The sequence below is a fragment of the Schistocerca nitens genome, chromosome 4 (assembly GCF_023898315.1).
Source record: "Schistocerca nitens isolate TAMUIC-IGC-003100 chromosome 4, iqSchNite1.1, whole genome shotgun sequence".
Taxonomy (NCBI): Eukaryota; Metazoa; Arthropoda; class Insecta; order Orthoptera; family Acrididae; genus Schistocerca; species Schistocerca nitens.
Window position 1 is genome coordinate 285,756,314 of NC_064617.1, and position 25,276 is coordinate 285,781,589.

The window sequence follows — 25,276 nt, forward strand, 5'->3', positions numbered from 1 at the left end:
CCTGTGCTGTGTCACGGCTCTCCGGGCCTCGCTCGTCTCGCCGCCCAGATCGCCCCCAGTTACGGCAACGCCTCCAGAGCGGGCGCGCGCCACGCCTGCGACAACTCCTGGCCCTTTGACACACGAGATTATGGGCCGTGTCCGACCCACCATCAATTAGTTATGTCTGATGTACACCTCTCAGCCGTTAGGACGAGAATTGCTTCTCCTATTATCGCTCGACTAAGGGGTCAAGAACCGAAGGAAGACAGAAAGTTAACAGGTAGGCCATTCGCGACTAATAGGCTGCCATTGGCCGGCATCCCGTAATGTCATCGGGGCGACAGTAGTGCCGCGGAGTTCATTTCCACGATGCAATAAGCGGTGATCGTACCTTGCTGTATTTTTCGAATCCATCATAAACAATGATATCTTTTAACTCTAACATTTTAAACCAACTACTATACTAATGAGTGGTCGTGATGGTATAGCGGGTTGAATAGTAGACTCTGGCCTTCGAGATGTTCTGATAAGACTGCTATTGTTTCATGTATACACCGAAGCGCCAAAGAAACTGGTATAGGCATGCGTATTCAAATACGGAGATACGTAAAAAGGTAGTATACGGCGCTGCGGTCGGCAACACGTATATTAAACAAGTATCTGGCGCAGTTGTTAGATCGGTTACTGCTGCTACAAAGGCAAGTTATCAAGATTGAAGAGAGTCTGAATGTGATATTTTAGTCGGTGCACGAGCGACGTAACACAACATTTATTAGGTAGCGATGAAATGGGGTTTTCCCATACGACGACTTCACGAGTGTACCGTAAATGTCTTCAATCCGGTAAAATATCAGATCTCCGACATCGATGCGGCCGGAAAAAGATCCTGTAAGAACGGGACCAACGACGACTGAAGAGAATCGCTCAGTGTGACAGAAGTGCAACCCTTCCGCAAACTGCTGCAGATTTCAGTGTTGGGCCATCAGCGAGAGTCAGTGTGCGAACCATTCATGGAAACATCATCGATATGGGCTTTCGGAGACGTAGGGCCACTTGTGTACCCTTGATGACTGCAAGACAAGGTTTGCGCCTCGCCTGGGCCCGTCAACATCGACATTGGACTGTTGATGACTGGAAACATGTTGCCTGATCGGACGAGTCTCTTTTCAAATTTTATCGAGTGGATGTACGTGCACGGGTGTGGAGAAAACATCATGAATCCATGGACCCTGCATGTCATCAGCGAACTGTTCAGGGTGGTAGTTGGTGTGGGGCGTGAGCAGTTGGAGTGATATGGGACCCCTGATACGTCTAGATACGACTCTGACACGTGACACGTACTTAAGCATCCTGTTTGATCACCTGCATCCGTTCATGTCCATTGTGCATTCCGACGGACTTGGACTATTGCAGCAGGACAATGCGACACCCCACACATCCAGAATTGCTTTAGGGTGGCTCCAGGAACACTCTTCTGAGTTTAAACACTTCCTCTGGCCACCAAACGCCCCATACAAGAAGTTCATTGAACATATATGGGACGTCTTGCAACGTGCTGTTCAGAAGAGATCTCCACCCAGCCGTACTCTTACGGATTTATGGACAGTCCTGCAGGATTTCTGGTGTCAATTCCCTCCGGCACTACTTCAGACGTTACTGGAGTCCATGTCACGTCCTGTTGCGGTACTTCTGCTTGCTCACGGGTTCGCTACTTGATATTAGGCAGGTGTACCAGTTTATTTGGGTCTCCAGCGTACATCTATGTATATAAATGATCTCGTGGAGAGCGTGGGCAGTAATCTGCGGTTGTTTCCTGATGACGCTGTGGTGTATGGGAAGGTTTCGAAGTTGAGTGGCTGTAGGAGGATACAAGGTGGCTCAGACGATGTTTCTAGAGGGTGCGATGAATGACAGTTAGCCCTAAATGTAGAAAACTGTAAGTTAATGCTGATGAGTAGGAAAAACTAACCCATAATGTTCAGATGCACCATTAGTTGCGTCCTTTTTCACACAGTCACGTCGTATAAATATCTGGGCGTAGCGTTGCAAAAAGATATGAAGTAGAACTAGCATGAGAGGTTTGAGGTGGGGAAGGAGAATGGTGGACTCTGATTTATTGGATTTTGGGGAAGTGTGATTATCTGTGAGGGAGAGCGCAAGATCAACTGGCTCTGAGCACTATGGGACTCAACTTCTGAGGTCATCAGTCCCCTAGAACTTAGAACTACTTAAAGCTAACTAACATAAGGACATCATACACATCCATGCCCGAGGCAGGATTCGAACCTGCGACCGTAGCGGTCTCGCTGTTCCAGACTGAAGCGCCTAGAACCGCTCGGCCACTCCGGCCGGCGGGAGACCGCATATAGGACGCTAGTGCGACCTATTCTTGAGTACTGCTCGAGTGTTTGGGATCCGTTCCAGGTCGGATTAAAGGAAGACATCGAAGAAATTCAGAGGCGGGCTGCTAGAATTGTTACCGGTAGTTTCGAGTAACACGCGAGTGTTCCAGAGATATTCCGGGAGCATAAATGGGAATCCCTGGAGGGAAGGCGACTTTCTTTTCGTGGAACACTTTGAGAAAGTGTAGAAGACCGCCATCTGAAGCTGACTACCGTACGATTCTACAGCCGCCAACATACTTTCCGCGTAAGGACCACAAATGTAAGATAACAGAAATTAGGGATCGTACGGAGGCATATAGATGGTCGTTTTCCCTCGCTGTATGAGCTGAGACGCCCTGCTAAACCTGCAGAAGAGGACAAGTAGTAGGAATTGTGGAAGGGGGCCAGAAGGGAGCGGCTGTCGGTTACACTCGAAACATAACACTTTATTAAGTTGCCCAAACATTACAACCCAACTTCTAAGTTTGACTATGGACAGAAACGTCTTTAATCCTATAACGGCTGAAGGCCCATGAATTGAATACAGCTGCTATAATTATTTTTTAGGCAGAAATTTCTAGGCTTTTACCTGAAATAGTATTGAAGCCCAAGTGATGTAAGACTTGATAAGTAAGAATCCAAAAATTTAAAGTGGCTAAAGACCCATCATTTTAAGAACAAGTACAATAAATTTTCAACAGGCAGAAGGCCCACAGCTTTATGCTCAAATGTGTAATACTTGATAAGGAGGATCATTAAAACTGAAAGCGGCTGAAGGCCGATGCTTTTGAAAACTATACAATAAATTTTCAACAGGCAGAAGGCCCAAGCTTTAAGCTCAGACAATGTAAGACTTGCCCAATTTAGAAAAACTTACTTTTAAAACGGCTGAAGGCCATTGTTTTTAAAAACACAATTACAAGCATGCAAATTCCAACCATCGGCTATGAACCATTAAAGATATCCAATTACACGCTAATAGGCAGTATAGACAACGGCGCTCAGAAGTTTCCAGGGGGTTCGGACTGCCCTTAAAATCTTAACGTTCGCAGAGGTGAGACAAGAAGTCGGCCCAACTACACTCGATCCGCCGGCAAGACAACCAAGAGACAGTCAGGGACCCACAAACAAGACGACTTGCTAACCACCGACCAGTATACGAGAATTCCAAAGCAAAAACGTTACAGACATAGCCGCCCACAACCAAAAATACATTGAAGTGTCAAAAACTACACACCATGTTGGACAGCGACAGCAGGTGAGGAAAGGACACTGCCTGAATTTACGTAAGTGACCAGGGCAGGTAACCGGAATACTAACGGCTACAAGGCAGAAAGTTTCGCTGGTGCACTTGAATTTCAAACGATAAATATAGTTAATTCCACCATACGGCGGATAAAACGGCGGCTATATCTTCACCAACTCTAAAACTCGCTGTTGCTCCCAGGAATACAGCCAACAGCCAACCACCAAGCAAGGGGACAACACGAACAGACGTGGCTTCGGTAATTAAATCACCAGTCTTTCATGTCCTGGGTCGGTGAGCCACGAACCTCGTAGCAGTCTGAACAGCCCCCACACGCTTCGACACTGCGTAGAGACCCCCAGCGGGCCAGGCCGACTGCGCCGCGCGGAGGCTTGCTTTCTGATCCACTTCAACCGACTGACTCACTGCCAGTACGCCGACCACATTTAAAACAAGTTGTCAGTGGAAATGACACCAGCTACACACACAGTTTGACAAACACTTGCACGAAGACTTGAACGACACTCAGCAGTGGCTGTGCAATCACGAAGACAAATCGGGAGTCGATACACACACACAGCCAACCCATAAGCGATCGGCGAGGCAATCCACGTCGTCCAGTAGGACGACCGACCGACGATCCACAAAGACCGACCCCGGATCAAGTGATGCGTGGCGGCAACGGTCGGGCGAGCCATGGACATCCAGGCCTCACTGCTGCTCCAACAGGACTGAACTAGTGCCGCGTTCCAACTTCACGACTGGCAGGTCCGAACTGCCCTCCTTGCACGTTCCAACTGACTCCACGACAGACGATAACCGGGAACTAATAGCTGTGCAGCAAAGATAACACGTGAGGGCTATATCGATAGGCGCTGCTGCTGCCGCAGATGGGCAGACAAAGCAGCAACTCAGTGACAACAGAAATTGAAACTAACATAACGAGGTGGCAACATGAAAAAAAACAGGATGTAAAACAAGAGATGGCACGAGCTCGAACCATGCACGGCTCATGAGTGAGTGGAACAGGAAAGGAAATGACTGGTAGTGGTACAGTGTACCCTCCACCACGTACCGTATGGTGGCTTACGGAGTTTGTATGTTGATGTAGATCCAGGGTTCAGTTCTGGGTACGAGCGGGTATCTTTCCTTGGTCCAGCCCGTCCCAGACGGGTCCAGGTCGTCTCAGTCTGCTGTCAAATTCAGTATCCGGGATCTTGCCCGGTCGGGGCGATGGGCTAGCCACACATCCCCTCCTAGCCCCGCAGCTAATAGAAAGACCTCACTCTAACTAGAGTGACTCCTCTGGCTCGTTCAGGGATTGAGCGCCATATAAATTACTTTACTGTGCTAATTAGTAGTGCTGGAAGCGCTGTATAATAACAGGGTTAAAAATAGAACCAAGCAACTCAGAGTAGTAGAACCTTGCACAGTCTGCTTTCCCGTTGATAATACAGTAACTATAAGATAAACCTGAATATTTTGACGCAACTTAATAAATAACACATGTATCTTTAAACAGTATTTGCGAAAATATGATAGGGCCCCACCAATGTTCTCAGGGTGAATAGTGATATGTGAGGGAGACCTCCTTTGGAAGTACGTACTTAAATAGATGTGTTATCATTTTAAGTGGATGCTTCTTTGGACAAACTTGTCCGTCACATGCAGTCGAGCATCGAATACAAAAAACTTTTATAGTACATCACATATTCGCGGGAAGACTTCCACGTGAAAGAAACCTGACTGTCCGTTAACCTAGATTACGTTAAGTCCTCAGCATGAAGCCATTATTAGAACACGCCAGTCCCATAGAATGGAAGTCTGACTCCACATAACAAGTATTCTGATACGCTCGCTTATGAAATAGCGCTACAGGCTCAAGTAGACCTATCCAAGTTCATCCTTAGATCCACGTGGCTACCGTAAGGTGGCTACCAGGACAGTGATTTTATTATCATGAATCTGACATCAAAAGGCTGCAACTTGCGACATTATTCTTTCGCTGTAATCGTATTACAGAAGAATAGAGATAATGGCATGCACGAAATTGTCCGTGCAATGTAGCACATTTAGGGCCCAGAAGGCTGGAACCACAGAGACAATAATCAGCCCTCTCAAAGAAGCGTACCAGAATTAAGTGTGTGCCATCGCCAAATTTTACTTGGCTCTTAACTTGGCCGGAAAACCTCTGACGTTACCAAGTGTACCACAGAGTTCTACCCAACGGGCGTGTTCAGGTACATAGCCCGTTGGTTGTGTTAGAAGGCAATAGCAAATTCTGTAGCGGTGAAGATGTATTCACAAAGAAACTTAGAGCGACTTCTCAACATTAGGCTTCAGTCACATTTCCCAGCAGCTTTTTAACACATAGCCCTGAACCGGTGCAAGGTTTTTGCTGTTCGAGGTTTGGTAATAAAATAAATGTAGATCCCGCTTTAAGCAAAAGACGAAGTTGTGACAAATCAGCCTGATATTGCAAATTTAGTTACTTTTCTAGTGATGTTGAAATAAACTGAAGCCCTTCACTGTCAATGTAGAGAAAGACTTAACAGCAGCATCGAAATTAAGAATTTTGCTCTGTGGAGACAAAATTCCCAGTGTAGTAGCACGTGCACGAAGTAGCAAATGGAAACAATGTATTTTGGTATTGATGTACCAATGTTCGGTTATGTTTTCAAGAATGAATCGATACGTTTTCAGAGAACCATACTATAGCGAATAACGTTTAAGCATCAAAAACTAATATCTATGACGAAATAAAGTACTTTTTCTCCTACATACCATAGCAGATCTGAGAATAAACAAAACATGCACCTCATTGCGGAAAGTATTTCTTTGATTTACGGTTTTTGTATATCCGTTTCTCTTTCTAATACAAATGTCACGTGCCTGTTGCTATTTTTTCTTAACGGCTTCGAAATAGACCATCGCCAAGTGCAGTTTAATGTCTCAACGGCCCTCCTGTCATATATTTTTAACCTCCGTACATTAGTATATTCCATAGAGTCCGTGGAGGGGAGGCTTTGGGATATCAGGAAGAAATCAAGAATGGACATTTTATCTAAATTCAGTGCAAGGAAAAGAATTTATCTTTATGAAATATTATTGTAGCGCTGGGCTAATGTTGATAATAAAATAACTTACCGCTTTAAATTTAAGAGATTCTGAGAAAGTTGTCCCCGGTGAAGCAAAACGAGATGTCTAACACAAAGTACCTTAATTCAGTCTTTAATTACACCACATTACCTACAAGACATTTAATATGTAGACATTTAATATGTATTGGAAATTTAGTGAATACGTGTGATTGTTATGCCACACACTAATGGTAGATGTGAAGATTATCAGAGAAAAGTATCCTTTTTTTCTTACTGGCGAATCGCAGATAATACATAAACATAGAGAGAGATAGATGTGCCAGAATTTCTAAATTCCATTGAATTTCGAGAGTATCAATACTTAATGGTTCCTTACAAAACTTCTTCAAGCATACTGAAGGGCAGTCTTAATAACGGAAGAACCTACCTAATGCTGTGAGAGTTATCACCATTAATGACGCACGGTTACAACAGAAAGTACCCGTATTAGCATAAGAGCTGACCCTATTCGGCATCTTGTGTGTATAATCGGAATGTGTGAAGGAGAACACAAAAAACGCCAAAGAATCTTAACGGTTATTCTGACCTTGTCTCGCGTGCCTTGGTCTACTTATAATACAAATATTTTTCATCTCAAATTATGTGGCATTATAAAGAAAACTACAGCATATCTTAAAATAAGTCGTAAACAGTTTTCAGAAACAGAATAAAGAACGCAGTACAAACTCACGAGCAATCTAATTAGAGAGTTCTGCCTAGTAGCGCGTAGCACATCCTGTCGTGTTGATGACGGTGACGAGTCGGGGTATGGCCCCGTTATTCTCGTCCACACGTCACTCAATGAGATTAATTACTGTATGACTCTGTGCTTCCTGTATTGGCTTCTTTTTATAGCGCAAGCGATCGAATCTTGCTTTCTGCCACGCAGACATTATCAACTGTATCGATTTTGTTAGTGACCGTATCCTATCATCAATTCCTTCTCAAGAAGCTTCAGAGAGATGAAAGAAACATCTGTGAGACACTTGACAAGAACAACCAAGGAAATCACCTGCTGCTGACCACTACCTCTCGTTTAATCATGAACCGGAATAGGAGGAGACCAGTATTGTGGTGAAAATTCCAAGTTTCTGGGACAGCGACATGAAGTAGTCCATCCAAATAAAGATGACTAAAAACCTAATACACGTGGACGTACGTAGCTTTTTTACTTAAGCTAGTCTTGGGGTCTAGCACTCGATCTATTGATATCTCGAAGACCATTTCGTCCATCAGAGTAATGATTAACGGCGCGGGCTCTGAGAAACGCCGGCCGCTGTGGCCGAGCGGTTCTAGGCGCTTCAGTCCGGAACTGCGCAGCTGCTTCGGTCGCAGTCTCGAATCCTGCCTTGGGCATGGATGTGTGTGACGTCTTAGGTTAGTTAGGTTTAAGTAGTTCTAAGTGTAGGGGACTGATGACCTCAGATATTAAGTCCCATAGTGCTTAGAGCCATTTGAACCATTTTCTGAGAAAAGAATGAACGGCGAATGAGCGTCAAGGGTGCACTGGGCACCAGAAGTGTAACTCAGCTATAGATGCCTGTGCGACACAAAAAAGCTTCAGAATCTGATTTGAGTCGAAGCATCGAGTGTTCATGGTACTCAGCTCGCACCTCATGAACAAGACGTCAGAGTCGGTCGTTAACGGAGGCTTGACAGACGTATGTCCAAAGCCAGAAAAATTATCTCTTTAGAGCCAACCAGTAAACCCAGAGTCCTTAAAGAATCGAACTCCAATTAATAAAACAGCATCAGATTTCTAATTACAAATGAGTTAATGTATTAATTATTTTAGGTTAAGCATGTTGGCTAGAAAATCTTCCAGGTACAATCAGTGGTTTACGTAGAAACTCTCTGCAAAGTGTTTTGCGAATAGTTCCAAAAGTAAATAACTAAGAAATTAGAATGCCTGATGCAGAAGTTTTACTGTGCTCGGTTACGAAAAAACTTCTTTTTCACACATCACAATATTTACATCATATCTCCCGAAATATGTGTCGTACCATTACATAATTTTGCAGGTATGCGTGGATATCGTCTACAAAATGTGTTGCAGTATAGAGTTAGCAGTAAATAAATAATAAATTAAATGTCATGGCTGATGCTAAAATTTTACTGCAAGAACAGTGAATCCGTACTAAGTGATGAACTTCTTTTACTTCATCATTTTATGAGGGGGTCAGCGAGAAAAAGTGTTTAAAATTACGTTTGAAGTTTGTTACACGTCTCTAAGGGTTCTCATTCTCAAACACTTTTCTTGCTGTGTTAAACCGATAACATAAGATTATATTTCTTACTGAGTAGATTCGGTCAACAGTTATATAAAATGTTGAAAATAAAATTTATGTTGCCCCCGGAAATCGTCAGATAGGCAATCTGCAACTAGGATTATGAACCATCAACGGGGTTAGTCGTTTAGTAATATAGGTATATGCTCCATAAGACTGCGGTGAATTGACCTTGATTTCGTCGGCCGCTGTGTCCGAGCGGTTCTAGGCGCTTCAGTCCGGAACCGAGCTACTGCTACGGTCGCAGGTTCGAATCCTGCCTCGGGCATGGATGTGTGTGATGTCCTTAGGTTAGTTAGGTTTAAGTAGTTCTAAGTCTAGGGGACTGATGACCTCAGATGATAGGTCCCATAGTGCTTAGAGCCATTTCAACCATTTTCACACAAGAATCCTAATGTTCGTAGGGTGTTCCTCAAACCATTATGCGACAATTCTGGAGTTCTGTAAGGAAAGAAAATGATGCACGTGATCAGACACTGGGTTTCCTGTTTCTTCCGCCGGCGCACACGATATCAGACGAATCGGGGTCACTGTTTCATTCCGTGTTACCCACCAACTCCATCATTATCCTGAAAGGGGCCATGTTGGCAAACGCGATACATCTCCTCATTTGGTATTCAACGTCCTCACACTCTGCGTCGGCGCGTACCAACGTGTAGCGCAACTCATCATTGGAGGCCTCATGTCCCCACGCTTGGAGCGTCGAGCAACGGTGTTACTACGCTCATGACAATTACTGTGTGCCGAGTAGAGGATGTCCTGCGTAATATGGACAGGCGACGGTTGTTGTTCAGCACTGAATGAGCCAGTGATTTGGCTGTGTGGCCATTCTCTTCAGCGTTAAAAAGCAGACGGCGACCTCTGTCATCAAAACATTACTTAGCTACGACTGTGGACTCTACGCCCCGCGTGGCACACGGAAATCGAAATCGACAGACGATGCTAAACTGGAGTAATGAATTACACATACTGAAATGCTGAAAGAGATTAAAGTTCGGGAAGAAGAAATAAAATCTTCGAGTTTTGACGACGAGATTGCAATTCTATCAGAGACGGCAAAAGACATCGAGGAGCTGTTGAACGGAATGGATAGTGTCTTGAAAAGAGGTTGCATGACGGACATTACTAAAAGTAAAAGAAGGGTAATGAGTGCAACCCCATTAAATCAGGTGACGATGAGAAATTTAGGTTAGGAACAGCGACACTAAAAGCAGATGATGAGTTTCGCCATTTGGGAAGCAAAACAATGGTGACAGAAAAGAGAACGACATAAGCTGTACAACAGCAATAGCTTTTCTGAAAAAGAGAAATATGATAACACTGAATAAAAAATTTCAGTGTTAGGATACCTTTCTGAAAGCATTTGAAGTATAGCCTTGTATAGAAACGAAAGGTGGACATCAAGCAGTCCACACAAAAAGAGAGTAAAATCTTTTGAGGAAAAAAATGCTGATGATTGGGTGGGTAGATCGGTTAAATAATGGAGACGTACTGAACTGAATAGAGGAGAAAAGAAATTTATGGCACAATTTGAATAAAAGATGGGATTTATTGAGAGGACACATCTTGAGGTAACAATAAATAGTTACGTCGGTTATGGAGGGAATTTTGAGCGGCAAAGAAGTAGAGGGAGAGTAAGGCTTGAATACAGTAAGCACGTTCAAGTGGGAGTAGATTTCAGAAGTTGAGATAATGAGACTTGCTAACGGTAAACTAGCCTGGAGAGTTGAATCAAACTAGTCTTCGGAATTAAGGCCACAATAACTACAATGTAGTGTGACGAATTTCAAGGTCTTTCGAGATAAGGGATAATGCTGCTTACAAATAAAAATCGCATAAGATAGAGAATGTGTGCTTACAGCTGATGTGCGGCTGGTAGTTCACTACAGACACTTAGAAACTGTGTCACTTTCGTTATCATGTGAAGCATGCAAAGCTGCAAGAGTCTTTGCAATACCTAATTGGTTACTGTACACCTTTGTCTCACACTGATCCTGAGGATTGGAAATTAAAAAGTAACGTTCTGCGCAATAACTCGAATCTGGATGGCACTGTGTGTTATCAGTAAACTACATTGTACAGTCAGAGAAAACAGTGTCTCTTACCGTATTTCTTCATTAATTAACTGTGAGGCTTTATAGTGAAAAGAATATTAATCTGTGTAGTAACTATATCAATAAAATGTTCCTGTCTGACTCTAAATTCATTACGGTACTGATATCAATTCTATTTTTCGGTATCAAACATTTATATTACCAACTGAAGCTATATGGGAATATCATAAATATAAATTAGTATTTGTTTCAGCAACGACGTATAAGAGCACGAAGAACTGGGTCATTAATAACGATTTTGTTACAGTTATTGAAGCAGATTTAGTAACATCATCTTTTTTATTGTTTAGGGACTTCGACGACGTTTGTCCGCGAAGGAATGTTTCAACTGAAGACAGAAGAATGCTGAATTCTCCTTCGACTGCAAGGCAAGTATAGTGGCTTGATATTTCCATGGGCCTTGAAATTGCTAATTTTTTAACAATATGACATCAACTAACGATGTTACCCAAACAAACTTTATCACAGACATTTTTTAGTGTCATATACGTTAGGAAGTCAAAAATTTCGTACTTCAAGGCACATACTGCCATTTAAGGTAACGACCAGTGGAAACGATAACCTATAAAAAAACCGAATGACTTAACTGTAGAGAAACTATTAACATTCCCTGGGCTTTAAGGCTAGTAATTTGGATAGTTATGTTTGAATTTTCACATAATCACAACTACTATTGTAGAATCAAAAGGATTATTACAGTGCGCTAGTCATTAATTTAACAAAAATCACGTCAAACAAGATATCAAAATATCACAATTTGGAACATTCTAATTCAAGGGGATAAAGGAATGCAATAGTAGAATAAGTCCTTACAAACAGATGATGAAATTGGGCAACTAATACTCAAGTTCTTAGCTCGTGACCGTAATTCGTTGATCAAAACAACAATCGTCTACCTGAAACCCCGATCAGCCTTGTTTCCATGAATCCACCGCTTCTCCATCCTTCCATTTAGCTGAACTATAGAGTTATTTAGTTCAAAGACGTGTTTTGTGACAGCAATAAGTAAGTGTATGAGCGTATTTTTTACAAACGGGTATCACACGTGTATTTCTGCTATCGTAAACAACACATTACCTATGTTTCCTTTTGCGCTTTCCTCGACAGGCATCACAAAAATATGGTGGGAATACTTAAATTGCATTGCAGTGGGTAACGAGAACTGTGTGCAGAAAGAGACAAACATCGATAGAAGACTATCGATTAAAATAAGAAATTCGAGCAGCAGCAACGGCCGGCCAGGGTGGCCGAGCGGTTCTAGACGCTACAGTCTGGAACCGCGCGACAACTACGGTCTCAGGTTCGAGTTCTGCCTCGGGCATGGATGAGTGTGATGTCCTTAGGTTTGTTAGGTTTAAGTAGTTCTAAGTTCTAGAGGACTGATGACCTCAGATGTTAAGTCCCATAGTGCTCAGAGCCATTTGAACCAACCAGCAGCAGCATCATCATCATCATCATCAACAACAACAACAACAACAACTGTAATAATAATAATGAGAAGAAGAAGAAGAGGAAGAAGCAGGTCATTCGACAACGCAAACAGTTGTGGTCAAACTCGTGGTTGGATCGAGTACCGTAGAGATCTACTAGGTACCATCCGATTACAGGTGCTGTTACTTTAAATTCTCTAACAAGTGAACGCCTTAGGATATTGTTCCTTACAGTTCAACGCAGAATCCAAACAACTGTTCAGTTTGGCACTTTGCACACACACAGCGCGTTGCCAGATGCTAAAGTTAGAGTACGGGTCACGGTGTAATCCCAGGGCTTAGGAGGAACGTAAACGAAACAGTTTAACTACTAAGATAACACTTAATCAACTGAAATAATGAAAACGTGTCTAACTTTACGAGAACAGACCAGGCTAAAACTATCCTTTGCTGTTAATATGCGTAAACTGAAGTAGAAAACAAGAGGGTGTTATCCTGGCACCCAGTCTTTGTTTGTAGGAATTCGGTTTCCTGTTGTGAGACCCCATTTGACCGACTTCTTTAAAGAAACAAACAGAAGCGATTGGTTTATAGTTATATCAGTGCATTATAGAGCCACGGAAGATAAACTAAAAGGAGAAAAAGATCTGCTGGAGGCGATGTTACGAAATTCCCGCTGGCGGACTTGCCGGCTGTGCGTAAGACCAGCCGCTAAAGTGAAGACAGCAAATTTCAACTCCGGAACGACGAAGTCTCAGGAAACCGTACATTAGCGGCGACTTTTGCAAAGGTTACCAACACTAAACGATCACCCTAAGCTTATAAAGAACTGGCCACTACTAAGAAGAAATTTCTGCCGTTGATATCTTTCATGAAAAAATTGCCAGAGGTCCGCTTATCTACATGAACCAACAGAAGAAAGTATATAGTGTAGAGTCAGGAACTCACGAATCAATATTGTTTCATAATGTCGAAACTTTTAGTACCAATGACGATTCATTCAATACGTGTGATACGAGGTGTGTTCAGAATGGAGATATGATGTCGTTGTCATGCGAGGCACAGCTACTATGTGCCATTCGAGAAAATAGGTTTCAAGTTTCAGCTAGTTTAGTTTAGATATTCCGCGATTCCTCTAAAACTTGTCACGCGAATAGCGCCAATACTTTTCTCACACTGCTGATGCTGGATTGAGGGCTCTCAACAGCGTCTTCATCAGCGCCCTTACTGGATACGTTGGTACATATCTCGCAGTTTGAACGAATTCTCTTCTCGCAAGCGAAATTGGAACGACGATTACGCAGAAACACATATTATCAGTTCTCTTCAGAATGTCTGTCAAAGGCGTCACAAATTGTGATTCATCACTGATAAAATCAGTTTGTCAGTTAATCTGTCGTTTATTAAAGTCCTCCAGTCCTGCAGAAAAGTGCACTAGGTGTATCCGGCCACGCTTTGCTGTTTCTGAGTCTGCTTAAATGGAAAAGAAAAGAGAAAGCCCACGTTTCTAATAAATAAGGGGTTTGGATATACGTCCTAACCTCCTTCCCTTCCTTTCCTCTGTCCATTTTTCCCTCCGCCTTTCTTCGTCTATCTCCATCCCTCTCTCTCTGTCCATCTCCACCTCTCCCCTCTTTCTGTACATCTCCTCCTTCCCCTCCGTCTTTATCTCCTCCTTCTCGTTTTCTATATCCATTTCCTCCCACCTCTCTCTCCGTATCTTCTTCCCCTTCTCTCTGATCCTGATCCTTGTTTATTTTTATTCCAAATTCAGATTCTGTAGTAACATTCGATTCATAAACCAATATATTTTATATTTCTCAGTTCAACACGCTTCTACAGGTTGTAGAAGGGACTTAGCAGATCAAGTTTTACGTAGAAACCCAAAGTCACCCAACGACGCTACTGAGCGTCGAAGTTAATGCTCCGGTGCCTGTAAATTCATGTATATATACGAGGTGATTCCGTTACAATGTTACATACTTTCTATGGTGGTGAATAAGGATAAATGTATCAATTTGAGGTACAGGTCCCTATACCGGAAATGAACGAGTCGAAAGTTATAAGTGAAAGCCGTTCTGATATCTCTGACACTGGAATACATGAAATGGTACTCTTGTTGCTAAGACTGTTGAGCAGGCAACTGTCGGAAATGATAGTCCGGACGAAAACAAGGAAAAATGTCGAGTTAACATGGGCTCTAAAAAGCACACTTGTGGAGTTGTGACCACTTGTTTATCTTTGCTACTGTGAAACACATCCCCTCTATTGAACAAGCGCTCGTAGCTCTCAAGGCATGCGGTTTAGAGTCCACGTTTACTGGACATGTTTTCTTGTTTTCGTCCATACTACCACCTCTGAAAGGTGTCCAGCCTACAGTCTTAGCAACAATAGTACCAGTATGCGTATTCCCCCGTCAGATGTATCAGAACGGTTTTCGCTTATACGTTTCGACTCGTTCGTTTCCTGCACGGGGACCCTTACCTCAAATTGATAGATATCCTTCTCCATCATACTAGAAAGCATGTAACTTCATCACGGAATCATCTTGTATACATCCATACATTTGCAGGCACCGGCACCTGCAAATTTGGTACTCAGTAGCCGACACTACAGATGACGTTTCCGGACTTTGCTTCCTATGTAAATCTTGATCTACGAAGTCCTCTCTACAACCTCTAGAAGTGTGTAACGAATTGTGAAACATTCCTTATATTCATACATTAAGAAGTACGTAGTCTATAGGTAAATTGTAAATTTGTGGTAAGATCTTATGGGAACAAACTGCTTAGGCCATCGATCCCTAAGCTTACACACTACTTAATCTAACTTAAACTAACTTATGCTATGGACAACACACACACCCATGCCCGAGGGCGGAATCGAACCTCCGATGGGGGGAGCCGCGCGAACCGTGACAAGACGCCCAGACCGCGTGGCTACCCCGCGAGTCTACAGGTGTTTAAGTGTTTCTTATAATGACGTGTAAAAATTTGGAGTAAATAGGAAAGGTACATTTTGAGATTTTTGGTAACCATGTTTTCCAGTTATATATTACACGTAATGTTATATATATATATATATATATATATATGTGTGTGTGTGTGTGTGTGTGTGTGTGTGTGTGTACCTAAAACACGCCTGTATAAGAATCCAACGCTGTCTCAAAATTTCAAAGCAATCGGTCAAGAACATTCGTATAAACGAACATTCAGTTTTTATTTATACAGGTTGTTTGTAGATGGATGAATTTCACCCAATTGAAGCTTGTTAATATAGCCAACATTTTAGCTTGGGGGGGGGGGGGGGGCTGAAGTTCCACATTAGCTGAGAGAATGGTCCGCGTTCAGGTGACTCATGTAAAAATGTTTCTGACCTGATTATGGCCGCACGATGGGAATTAAAAGACTTTGATCGCGGAAGAGCTAGTATTTGCTGCATAATGGGGTAGGTGTGTTTACAAGGAATGAATGGGTCTTCTGGTCCGAATGAACCGGTCCTTGACTGGAAATGGAAATGTTCGGCTACTTGGAGAGCATTTGTAGCCATTCATTGTCTTCATGTTCCCAAACAACGATGGAATTTTTGTGGATGACAATGGGTCATGTCATCGGGCCACAATTGTTCGCGAGTGGTCTGAATATTGGATAATACGAGCGAAAGGTTTGATCACCCAGATCGCCCATGAACCCCATCGCGCATTTGTGGGGCATAATCAAGAGATTAGTTGTACGAGGGCAGTTCAATAAATAATGCAACACATTTTTTTTCTCGGCCAATTTTGGTTGAAAAAACCGGAAATTTCTTGTGCAATATTTTCAAACATTCCCACTTCGTCTCGTATAGTTTCATTGACTTCCGACAGGTGGCAGCGCTGTACGGAGCTGTTAAAATGGCGTCTGTAACGGATGTGCGTTGCAAACAACGGGCAGTGATCGAGTTTCTTTTGGCGGAAAACCAGGGCATCTCAGATATTCATAGTCGCTTGCAGAATGTCTACGGTGATCTGGCAGTGGACAAAAGCACGGTGAGTCGTTGGGCAAAGCGTGTGTCATCATCGCCGCAAGGTCAAGCAAGACTGTCTGATCTCCCGCGTGCACAACTGTGGCTCCTGCAATGGCGGAGCGTGCGAACACACTCGTTCGAGATGATCGACGGATCACCATCAAACAACTCAGTGCTCAACTTGACATCTCTGTTGGTAGTGCTGTCACAATTGTTCACCAGTTGGGATATTCAAAGGTTTGTTCCCGCTGGGTCCCTCGTTGTCTAACCGAACACCATAAAGAGCAAAGGAGAACCATCTGTGCGGAATTGCTTGCTCGTCATGTGGCTGAGGGTGACAATTTCTTGTCTAAGATTGTTACAGGCGATGAAACATGGGTTCATCGAACCTGAAACAAAACGGCAATCAATGGAGTGGCGCCACACCCATTCCCCTACCAAGAAAAAGTTTAAAGCCATACCCTCAGCCGGTGAAGTCATGGTTACAGTCTTCTGGGACGCTGAAGGGGTTATTCTGTTCGATGTCCTTCCCCATGGTCAAACGATCAACTCTGAAGTGTATTGTGCTACTCTTCAGAAATTGAAGAAACGACTTCAGCGTGTTCGTAGGCACAAAAATCAGAACGAACTTCTCCTTCTTCATGACAACGCAAGACCTCACACAAGTCTTCGCACCCGAGAGGAGCTCACAAAACTTCAGTGGACTGTTCTTCCTCATGCACCCTACAGCCCCGATCTCGCACCGTCGGATTTCCATATGTTTGGCCCAATGAAGGACGCAATCCGTGGGACGCACTACGCGGATGATGAAGAAGTTATTGATGCAGTACGACGTTGGCTCCGACATCGACCAGTGGAATGGTACCGTGCAAGCATACAGGCCCTCATTTCAAGGTGGCGTAAGGCCGCAGCATTGAATGGAGATTACGTTGAAAAATAGTGTTGTGTAGCTAAAAGATTGGGGAATAACCTGGTGTATTTCAATGCTGAATAAAACAACCCCTGTTTCAGAAAAAAAGTGTGTTGCATTACTTATTGAACTGCCCACGTACACAAAATCCTGCAGCGGCAACACTTTCGCGGTTGTGGGTGGCTATAGAGGCAACATGCCTCAATATTTCGACGAGGGGCTTCCAAAGGATTGTTGAGTCCATGCCACGACGAGTTGCAACACTACGCCCGGCTACAGGAAGTCTGATTTGATATTAGAAGGTATCGCATGACTTTTTTCACCTCAGTGTACATTCGCATAAAGCTGTTTACACATAATTCACTTACAAGAAATTTAGAAAAGAATAACAAACAATCTTAAAAAGAAAACATGTAATTCATTATTTTAGGAAAACTGTAATTTATTTAGAAATCTTGAGAAATTTGTTATACAGGGTGATTCAAAAAGAATACCACAACTTTAAAAATGTGTATTTAATGAAAGAAACATAATATAACCTTCTGTTATACATCATTACAAAGAGTATTTAAAAAGGTTTTTTTTCACTCAAAAACAAGTTCAGAGATGTTCAATATGGCCCCCTCCAGACACTCGAGCAATATGAACCCGATACTCCAACTCGTTCCACGCTCTCTGTAGCATATCAGGCGTAACAGTTTGGATAGCTGCTGTTATTTCTCGTTTCAAATCATCAATGGTGGCTGGGAGAGGTGGCTGAAACACAATATCCTTAACATACCCCCATAAGAAAAAATCGCAGGGGGTAAGATCAGGGCTTCTTGGAGGCCAGTGATGAAGTGCTCTGTCACGGGCTCTTAGTTATAGAAACTGACTATTCTCAGTTTCGCCGGCCGCGGTGGCCGTGCGGTTCTAGGCGCTGCAGTCCGGAACCGCGGGACTGCTACGGTCGCAGGTTCGAATCCTGCCTCGGGCATGGATGTGTGTGATGTCCTTAGTTTAGTTAGGTGTAAGTAGATCTAATTTCTAGGGGACTTATGACCTCAACAGTTGAGTCCCATAGTGCTCAGAGCCATTTGAACCATTTTTATACTCAGTTTCAGTACTCCTAAGTTATCTATTCTTAACAAAATTATGTTCTAAACACGTTTTTCTCTTCAGTTGATAATATTCTTCCTTACTTCCGCCGCGAAGGCCTATATCGTCAGGTATATTTAGTTTCTATTTCTATTCTCGAATTTTTCTGCACTTCTGTCATTACTTCACTAACACACAAATGAAACAACAATTATATTAAGTTAAAATCCTACCTGACATTCTTCTTAGCACGAACAGACTTTTTCGATTTACTAATTTTATATAACCGTCCTCAAACTGGTGACGGACTTTTCCCTTCAAGCGAACAATGGGCAAATATTTCTGGGTGAAAAAAGCTTTCCAATGAGCGTCCATATGTTCTTGCGAATGGCATTAATTAGCACCAATATTTCGTGGTCAGAATGCAAAACATCCGTAGAGATGAATAGGTCGTGGAAGCTTAATGCCTTGGTCTCCAAGGTCGCCCGGTTGAAATCCGATGGACTTTTTCCCCCTTTTAACAGCTGGAACTCAAAGTTTATTACATAGATCTGGAATTCTGAAGGAAATATATCGCCCTTGTCTGTTACCGAAGGTATGCAGTGCTACCCACGATTCCAAGCAAAAATACGTGACCTGAGTACGCCTTAATAATTGAAGTGAGAATGGTTTTGAAACCACGAACGTTTAAGAACTCAGTACTAGACAAGACGCATCTACAGCCATTAGCCCGTTATGAAAATTCACCAATTCATCCATGAATATGATTTCTGTAAAAAAATAGTTCTCCGTCATTTGTTTTCACCAAAAAGTAGCGATAAGTATATTATGGGGTAGAGCGTAAAGTTGATACTAGGACAAAAGTGTGATTACCTTCTAATCTAGTCCTAAACTAGTACATAAACATGTTCTCATGCTTGTGGGGCTTACGTAACACCTGAACAGGGTGAACAGGAACTCTTCCGGTAAAATTTCGAAGGCTGTTCAGGGATACTGTCTAAGTCTGACGTGGAGACAGTGATCCTCGAGACCGAATCTCTCCAGCTCCTGGAATACGGTATCCGGAGCTATGACAAAACGGTATGATAGTTGTTGGAGGGAGGCTGAATGCACGCCAGTATGCGGCAAAAATGATAAACCCTATTGTCGTATACTTCTGGACCAGGGTACCAAACGGTATATTCCAGCAGGATAATGCAAGACCTCAGACAGCAGTTCAGGCGACAAACAACTTAAGTAATTTACGGATCCTTGACTAACCTCCACATCTTTTATTTTGTCGCTCATAGAGAATGTATGTGCTGGAATGAGAAGAAGTGTACATTCGGTCCAGTCACAGGCCAGCATCTTCATAAACTGACACGACATACGTTTCAGGCATGGCAAGAAATTCCGCAGGATGAGATTCATAGGTTGTTCGCTTGCATGCCACGACAAATACAAGAGTGTAATTTTATCAGTGGAGGGTGCTACTACATACTGATGTTAATTACGAGTATTAGCTACGAACTGAATGAAAATTTAATAGTTTAATATCAATTGTGGGCAGTAGATTGTCAAATAGTTTAAAAATTGTCCGACGGGTGCTTCATGGTGTGACACTTTCCATTTCCGTCAATGTATTTTGTGATAAGCAACTGATTTCAGTGTTATGTTGATCAAAATGTCTTTCATAGCTGTAATGTGTGCCCACAGGCCATTATCCGAAGAAGATTGCTTACGAGGAAAGACTTTGTTCGTCTCAGTGAACGCATACATCCGTAACCCACAAGGGCGCTGATATCCACGCCTTTGAGCGCCTTGAAATCATCAACATCATAGTCATCCTACAATTCTAGAGACTTCCACGCTCACGCCTGTACGTAACAGCTGTACTCTGACAGCAGAGATGTACGATAGAGGTAACACTTAAGCTATCTTCATGGTAACGCGTCGAATGCGGTGACAGAAATCTCGCCCGTACAGGCCTCATGGTTTCCATGGGACCTGACTGAGAAACTGTAGGAACGTGTACTCAGTGAGTAGGTTCTGGAAGTCCCGGATCCTGTGTCCCCATTTACGGTTTAGTTGTTTTTGTGACGTTCCCCAGTGGTCTCTAGTCAGAAGTTTTATTACTGCTGACCAGTGACAATAAGTTTCTCCTTTTCAGAGAGCCTGTTAGTTTTATCGGGATAATTTTTTCTCGCTAATTGCTTATGTGATCTGTAGTACTCGTCAGAGTTGACTACCAATATTCTGTTTATCGACAGGCAGAAGACTCTTTGTCTACGACCTGTTTAGTTTCAATGTGCAACTAATGCCCACTGAAAATGGAAATTGTTTTTAAATACTCTGGGGACATTCGATATCGTATTGAGAGGAGCCGTGTTCAAATACCCACCCGACCATATTATGCATCCCCATGAACTAGCGCTAGGTCTCTATTAAGCTCGTTATTGGCGAGGTAGGTTATAGTTTAACAACCTTCCTCGCTTATCTATTATCTTTTTACGAAAATATTTATGTGTGGGTGGTGAAAGTCGGGGTGGAGAGTGGGGAGGGGGGAGGGAGTGGATTACCAAAACACGAATTATGTTCACTGCAGTACTTCTAAAACCACTGCAGTCACTGCAATCACCGCATAAAGATTTTTACGTTTTCAGTATTCCTCCTGATAAATGTCTAGTACAGAAGGCAAAAGAGCTGAATGGACCCAGTTGGGCAGCAACAATCCCGACATATTTCACAGTTTTCGTAATGTGGCCTTTCACAGCCAAAAGTTCCCTACCCCTCCAGTCACACAGAAAGCAAGAAATGGCTTTAAAACGAATGATAATAAGCCACTGTCCACTAACAAATACGTACCTCCTCTGGCGGAAGGACAGTGCCTGTGGTGTACCAATGCTGGTGTGTCATACTTTGATTTTTTTTAATGCTGGCAGGAGGGCAGCAGTGTTTTAAGCCGATGTCCACTGTTTTGAATAATAATGGGGCGGCTCCAGACCAGCATTTAAACTGAGGTGACAAAAGTCATGGAATACGTCCTAATATCTTGTCGGACCTCCTTTGGTTCGGCGTAGTGCGGCAACACGACTTGGTATGGACTCAACAAGTCGTTGGAAGCACCCTGCAGGACTACTGAGCCGTGGTGCCTCTGTAACCGACCTGAAGTGCGAAGGCTGCAGGATTTTGTGTACCAACTGATCTCTCGACTATGTCTCATAAATCTTCGATAGGATTCATGTCGGGCGATCTGGGTGGCCAAACCATTCGCTAGAATTGTCCAGAATGTTCTTCAAACCAGTCGCGAACAGTTATGTCTCGTGAAATGACGTATTTTCATCCAGAAAAATTCCATCGTTGTTTGGGGATACGAAGTCCATGAATGGCTGCAAATGCTCTCCAAGTAGCCGAACAGAACCGTTTCCTGTCAATGATCGCTCAATGGGACCTGAGGGCCCAGTCCATTCCAGATAAACACGGCCCACACCATTATGGAGCCACCACCAGCTCGCAGAGTGCCGTGTTGACAACTTGGGTCCACAGCTTCGTGGGGTCTGTGTCACTCTCGAACCCTACCATCAGCTGTTACCAACTGAAATCGGGACTTATCTGACCAGGCCACGGTTTTCCAATTGTCTACCGTCCAATCGATATGGTCACGAGAACAGGAGAGGCGCTGCAGGCGACGTGTTGCTGTTAGCAAAGTCACTCGCGTCGGTCGTAAACTACCATAGCACACAAACGCCAAATTTCATCTCATTCTCCTAACGGATACGTTCGTCGTACGTTACACTGTGATTTCTGCGGTTATTTCACGCAGCGTTGTTTGTCAGTTATCACTGACAACTCTGCGCAAAGACCGTTGTTCTCAGTCGTTAAGTGAAGGCCGCCGGCCACTGCGTTGTCCGTGGTGAGAGATAACGCCTGGAACTTGGTATCCTCGGTACACTCTTGACACTGTGGATCTCGGAATTTTGATTCCCCTGTCATGTAGCTCTAACAACGATTCCGCGTTCAAAGTCTTTTAATTCCCATCCTGCGGCCGTAATCACTTCGGAAACCTTTTCACATAAATCACCTGAATACAAATGACAGTTCCGTCAATGCACTAAGCTTTTATACCTTGTGTACGCGATACTTCCTTCATGTGGATATGTGGATATCGCTATCCCTTGACTTTTGTTACCTCAGTGTGAGGTGTAGTGTGTTGTTCAGACGCCAGAAAAATTACTGCACAGGCAATTTTAATGTTTCACACTCCTTTTACAGTAACTGATCAGTGCTGAATTATAGTTTTACAGTTTCGACTATGTGCCCATCTCTTTTAATATGATATATATATATTAAATTTTTATAAGGGGTCAGCCAGCCACATGTACCAGGGAAAATATTTAACACTCTTATAAACTAATTCTTGTTATATTTATATTTATTTAATGATTCTGTTCTTATTTTATGAAAGCGTGAGGAAAGATGCTTGAAAGAGCCTGCAGACGTTCATGCACTCATGTGTTACTTAGCGTTCTTTTAATGTATTGACGGGGAACTGTCGTCCGTATTATTACCAGAGGGTGTTTAAGAGTGTATGTGTCCGTGGGGCACTGGCCCAATAAAATTGCTTACGACGAAAGACTTCGACAAGCATTACTCTGAGCGTCTTGATACCAACATTATCACCATCATCATCATCAACAACACCATTGATGTATGCATGTACGATGATACGTGTATCGACAGGTGATCTTGGAAGACAGGTTATCCGGAGAAATCATTGGTGTGTTCTAATCTGAAGCATGATTCATCTACATCTACTGTATATCTACGCAATAATCCGCATGTCCCTGTACAAAGTATGTGGAAGGGTCCATTGTACCAACATTATCACATTTTTTTGTCTACTCATTCGTTTATTGAGAAAGAGAAAAAAGCTATCTATATGCCTCTGCACGACACCTAATCTCTTCCAGTATTTCCAGTGATACTTATGCGAGGTTGGTGGCACGATAATGGTTGCACACTCATCTTCAAATGCTGATTGTTTAAATTTAACTAACAGAGTTACGCGAGAACTACGTCGTCTTCGTTCCAATAATTCCCGTTAAAGTTTCCCGAGCATCTTTGATACACTTTTGTATGAGCTATAAGAAGTGCTTTTGTTCTAAAGAAAAGTTTGAGAGTTCTCCGACATTGGATATAATGCAGCGAAAATTACTTATAACTAAAGCATGGGATACCACCCGTCTGCTTTTAGTCATTATGTCATCAACATCATCATGAAGCGGGACCGTAGAGACATCTATCGGCAGCTCGGCGTGTGAGCGTACGCATATATTTAGCACTACCATCGCCCACTATTAGCGGGCGAGGGCAGTACATTCTTGATGAACTGGCTGCCAACGATTCAGTTGTCGAGAACGGTTGTCGCAGCTTCGAAATGCTTGAAACAGTCAATGACATCGCTTTTCCCATCAAAAACTGCACTGGTATCGTTCGCATTGCAATTACCAACACGAAAAAATGAAATAAAAATTTACGTCCGTGAAATAAATCTTTGGCACTCTTCCAAGTTCTCAACAGCGTAAAAAAATTATTTTGTCGACGAAAAAATTTAGGGGTACGCATCCCCCAGCGTTCCCCCAGAAAAACAGCACTGGCTATAAGTACTTATTAAGAGACTAGCAGCGAGTCTCTAAATTCGTTAGATGTCCATATGTCGTGCCTGCTTCATGAGCATCTGTGTAGGAAATCGCGTTCCGTCCCTTGTTCTGTGGTCTAATGACGGTATTTCAGCGTCTTCTACAAATCCAACTCATGGAGTTCTTGCATTGAGAAGGCGAGGAGGCGGCACATATTTGTCGTCGGAAGTTGTGCCCCCTCTGCAGCGACATGAAATGAGCGGTGCGTCGTTAAAACACATCTCGTCATTGTCTTCGCCGTCCTCCACTATCACCGTCAACGTACAGTGCCGCCTGTCTGGCTTTACACAGCGCAGTTGTGTGAGGCATTGACAACCGACAGATCATCATCTGTTAGCGGTTTCAGTTTCAATAGTGAATGGTATTAACGGCAACAATTGAACGTCCGAGGACGTTCGTGTTGCCTGGCGTCCCTCCACGGACTACTGTGTTTTGTCCTTTACGATTTATGAAACGTGAACAACTAGCTTTTCCCCACACGGAGACGTATTGCTATTCCCGTTTTAAGACTGAAAAAGTAGTCTAGCTAGCTTTGTTAACACGGTTAGTATGTATGATTACAGAAACAACGCAAACGTACGGCGATGACATGTATCACTGAAAGAATAAAAATATATTATTTTTTAGAAAGAGAAGTTTACATTCCATCCAAGGACAAAGCGGAAACAACATTATACCTTAGTTCCGTCCTGCTCCATAAGTATAAGCAACCCGCAACAGAAATTGCCAACTTCTACTACCCGACCACGATAGTGTTGCACTTGGACCCCTGGTGGCCGTTACCGGAAACACGCGGTAAGGTTACAGTATACAAATAGGGCCTACTGTGCTGACTAAGGAAAACGCATCCCACTGTGAAGACTTTCAGGACAGTTGTGCACATATTACCAAATAGTTCAGCGTGTCCTTGTGAAATATCACGACAAAACTCACGATAAGCCAACGGAAACGCCCCCACTCCCAGGTGCAATTATATTGTGGTCGGTTGATATATGGTGGACCGTTTTAATCCACAATGACGA

General features: G+C 43.1%; 1 protein-coding gene across 3 annotated transcripts in view; it reads left to right on the top strand.

Annotated features, from left to right (window-relative positions):
• Nucleotides 1-25,276, top strand: part of LOC126251885 (collagen alpha-1(XVIII) chain-like) — a 733,026-nt gene that overhangs the window by 121,323 nt on the left and 586,427 nt on the right. For all 3 annotated transcript variants that reach the window (XM_049952585.1, XM_049952587.1, XM_049952586.1), the window contains exon 2: nt 11,445-11,522. In XM_049952585.1, the coding sequence (XP_049808542.1) occupies nt 11,445-11,522 (78 nt within the window). The remainder of the gene's footprint in view (nt 1-11,444; nt 11,523-25,276) is intronic.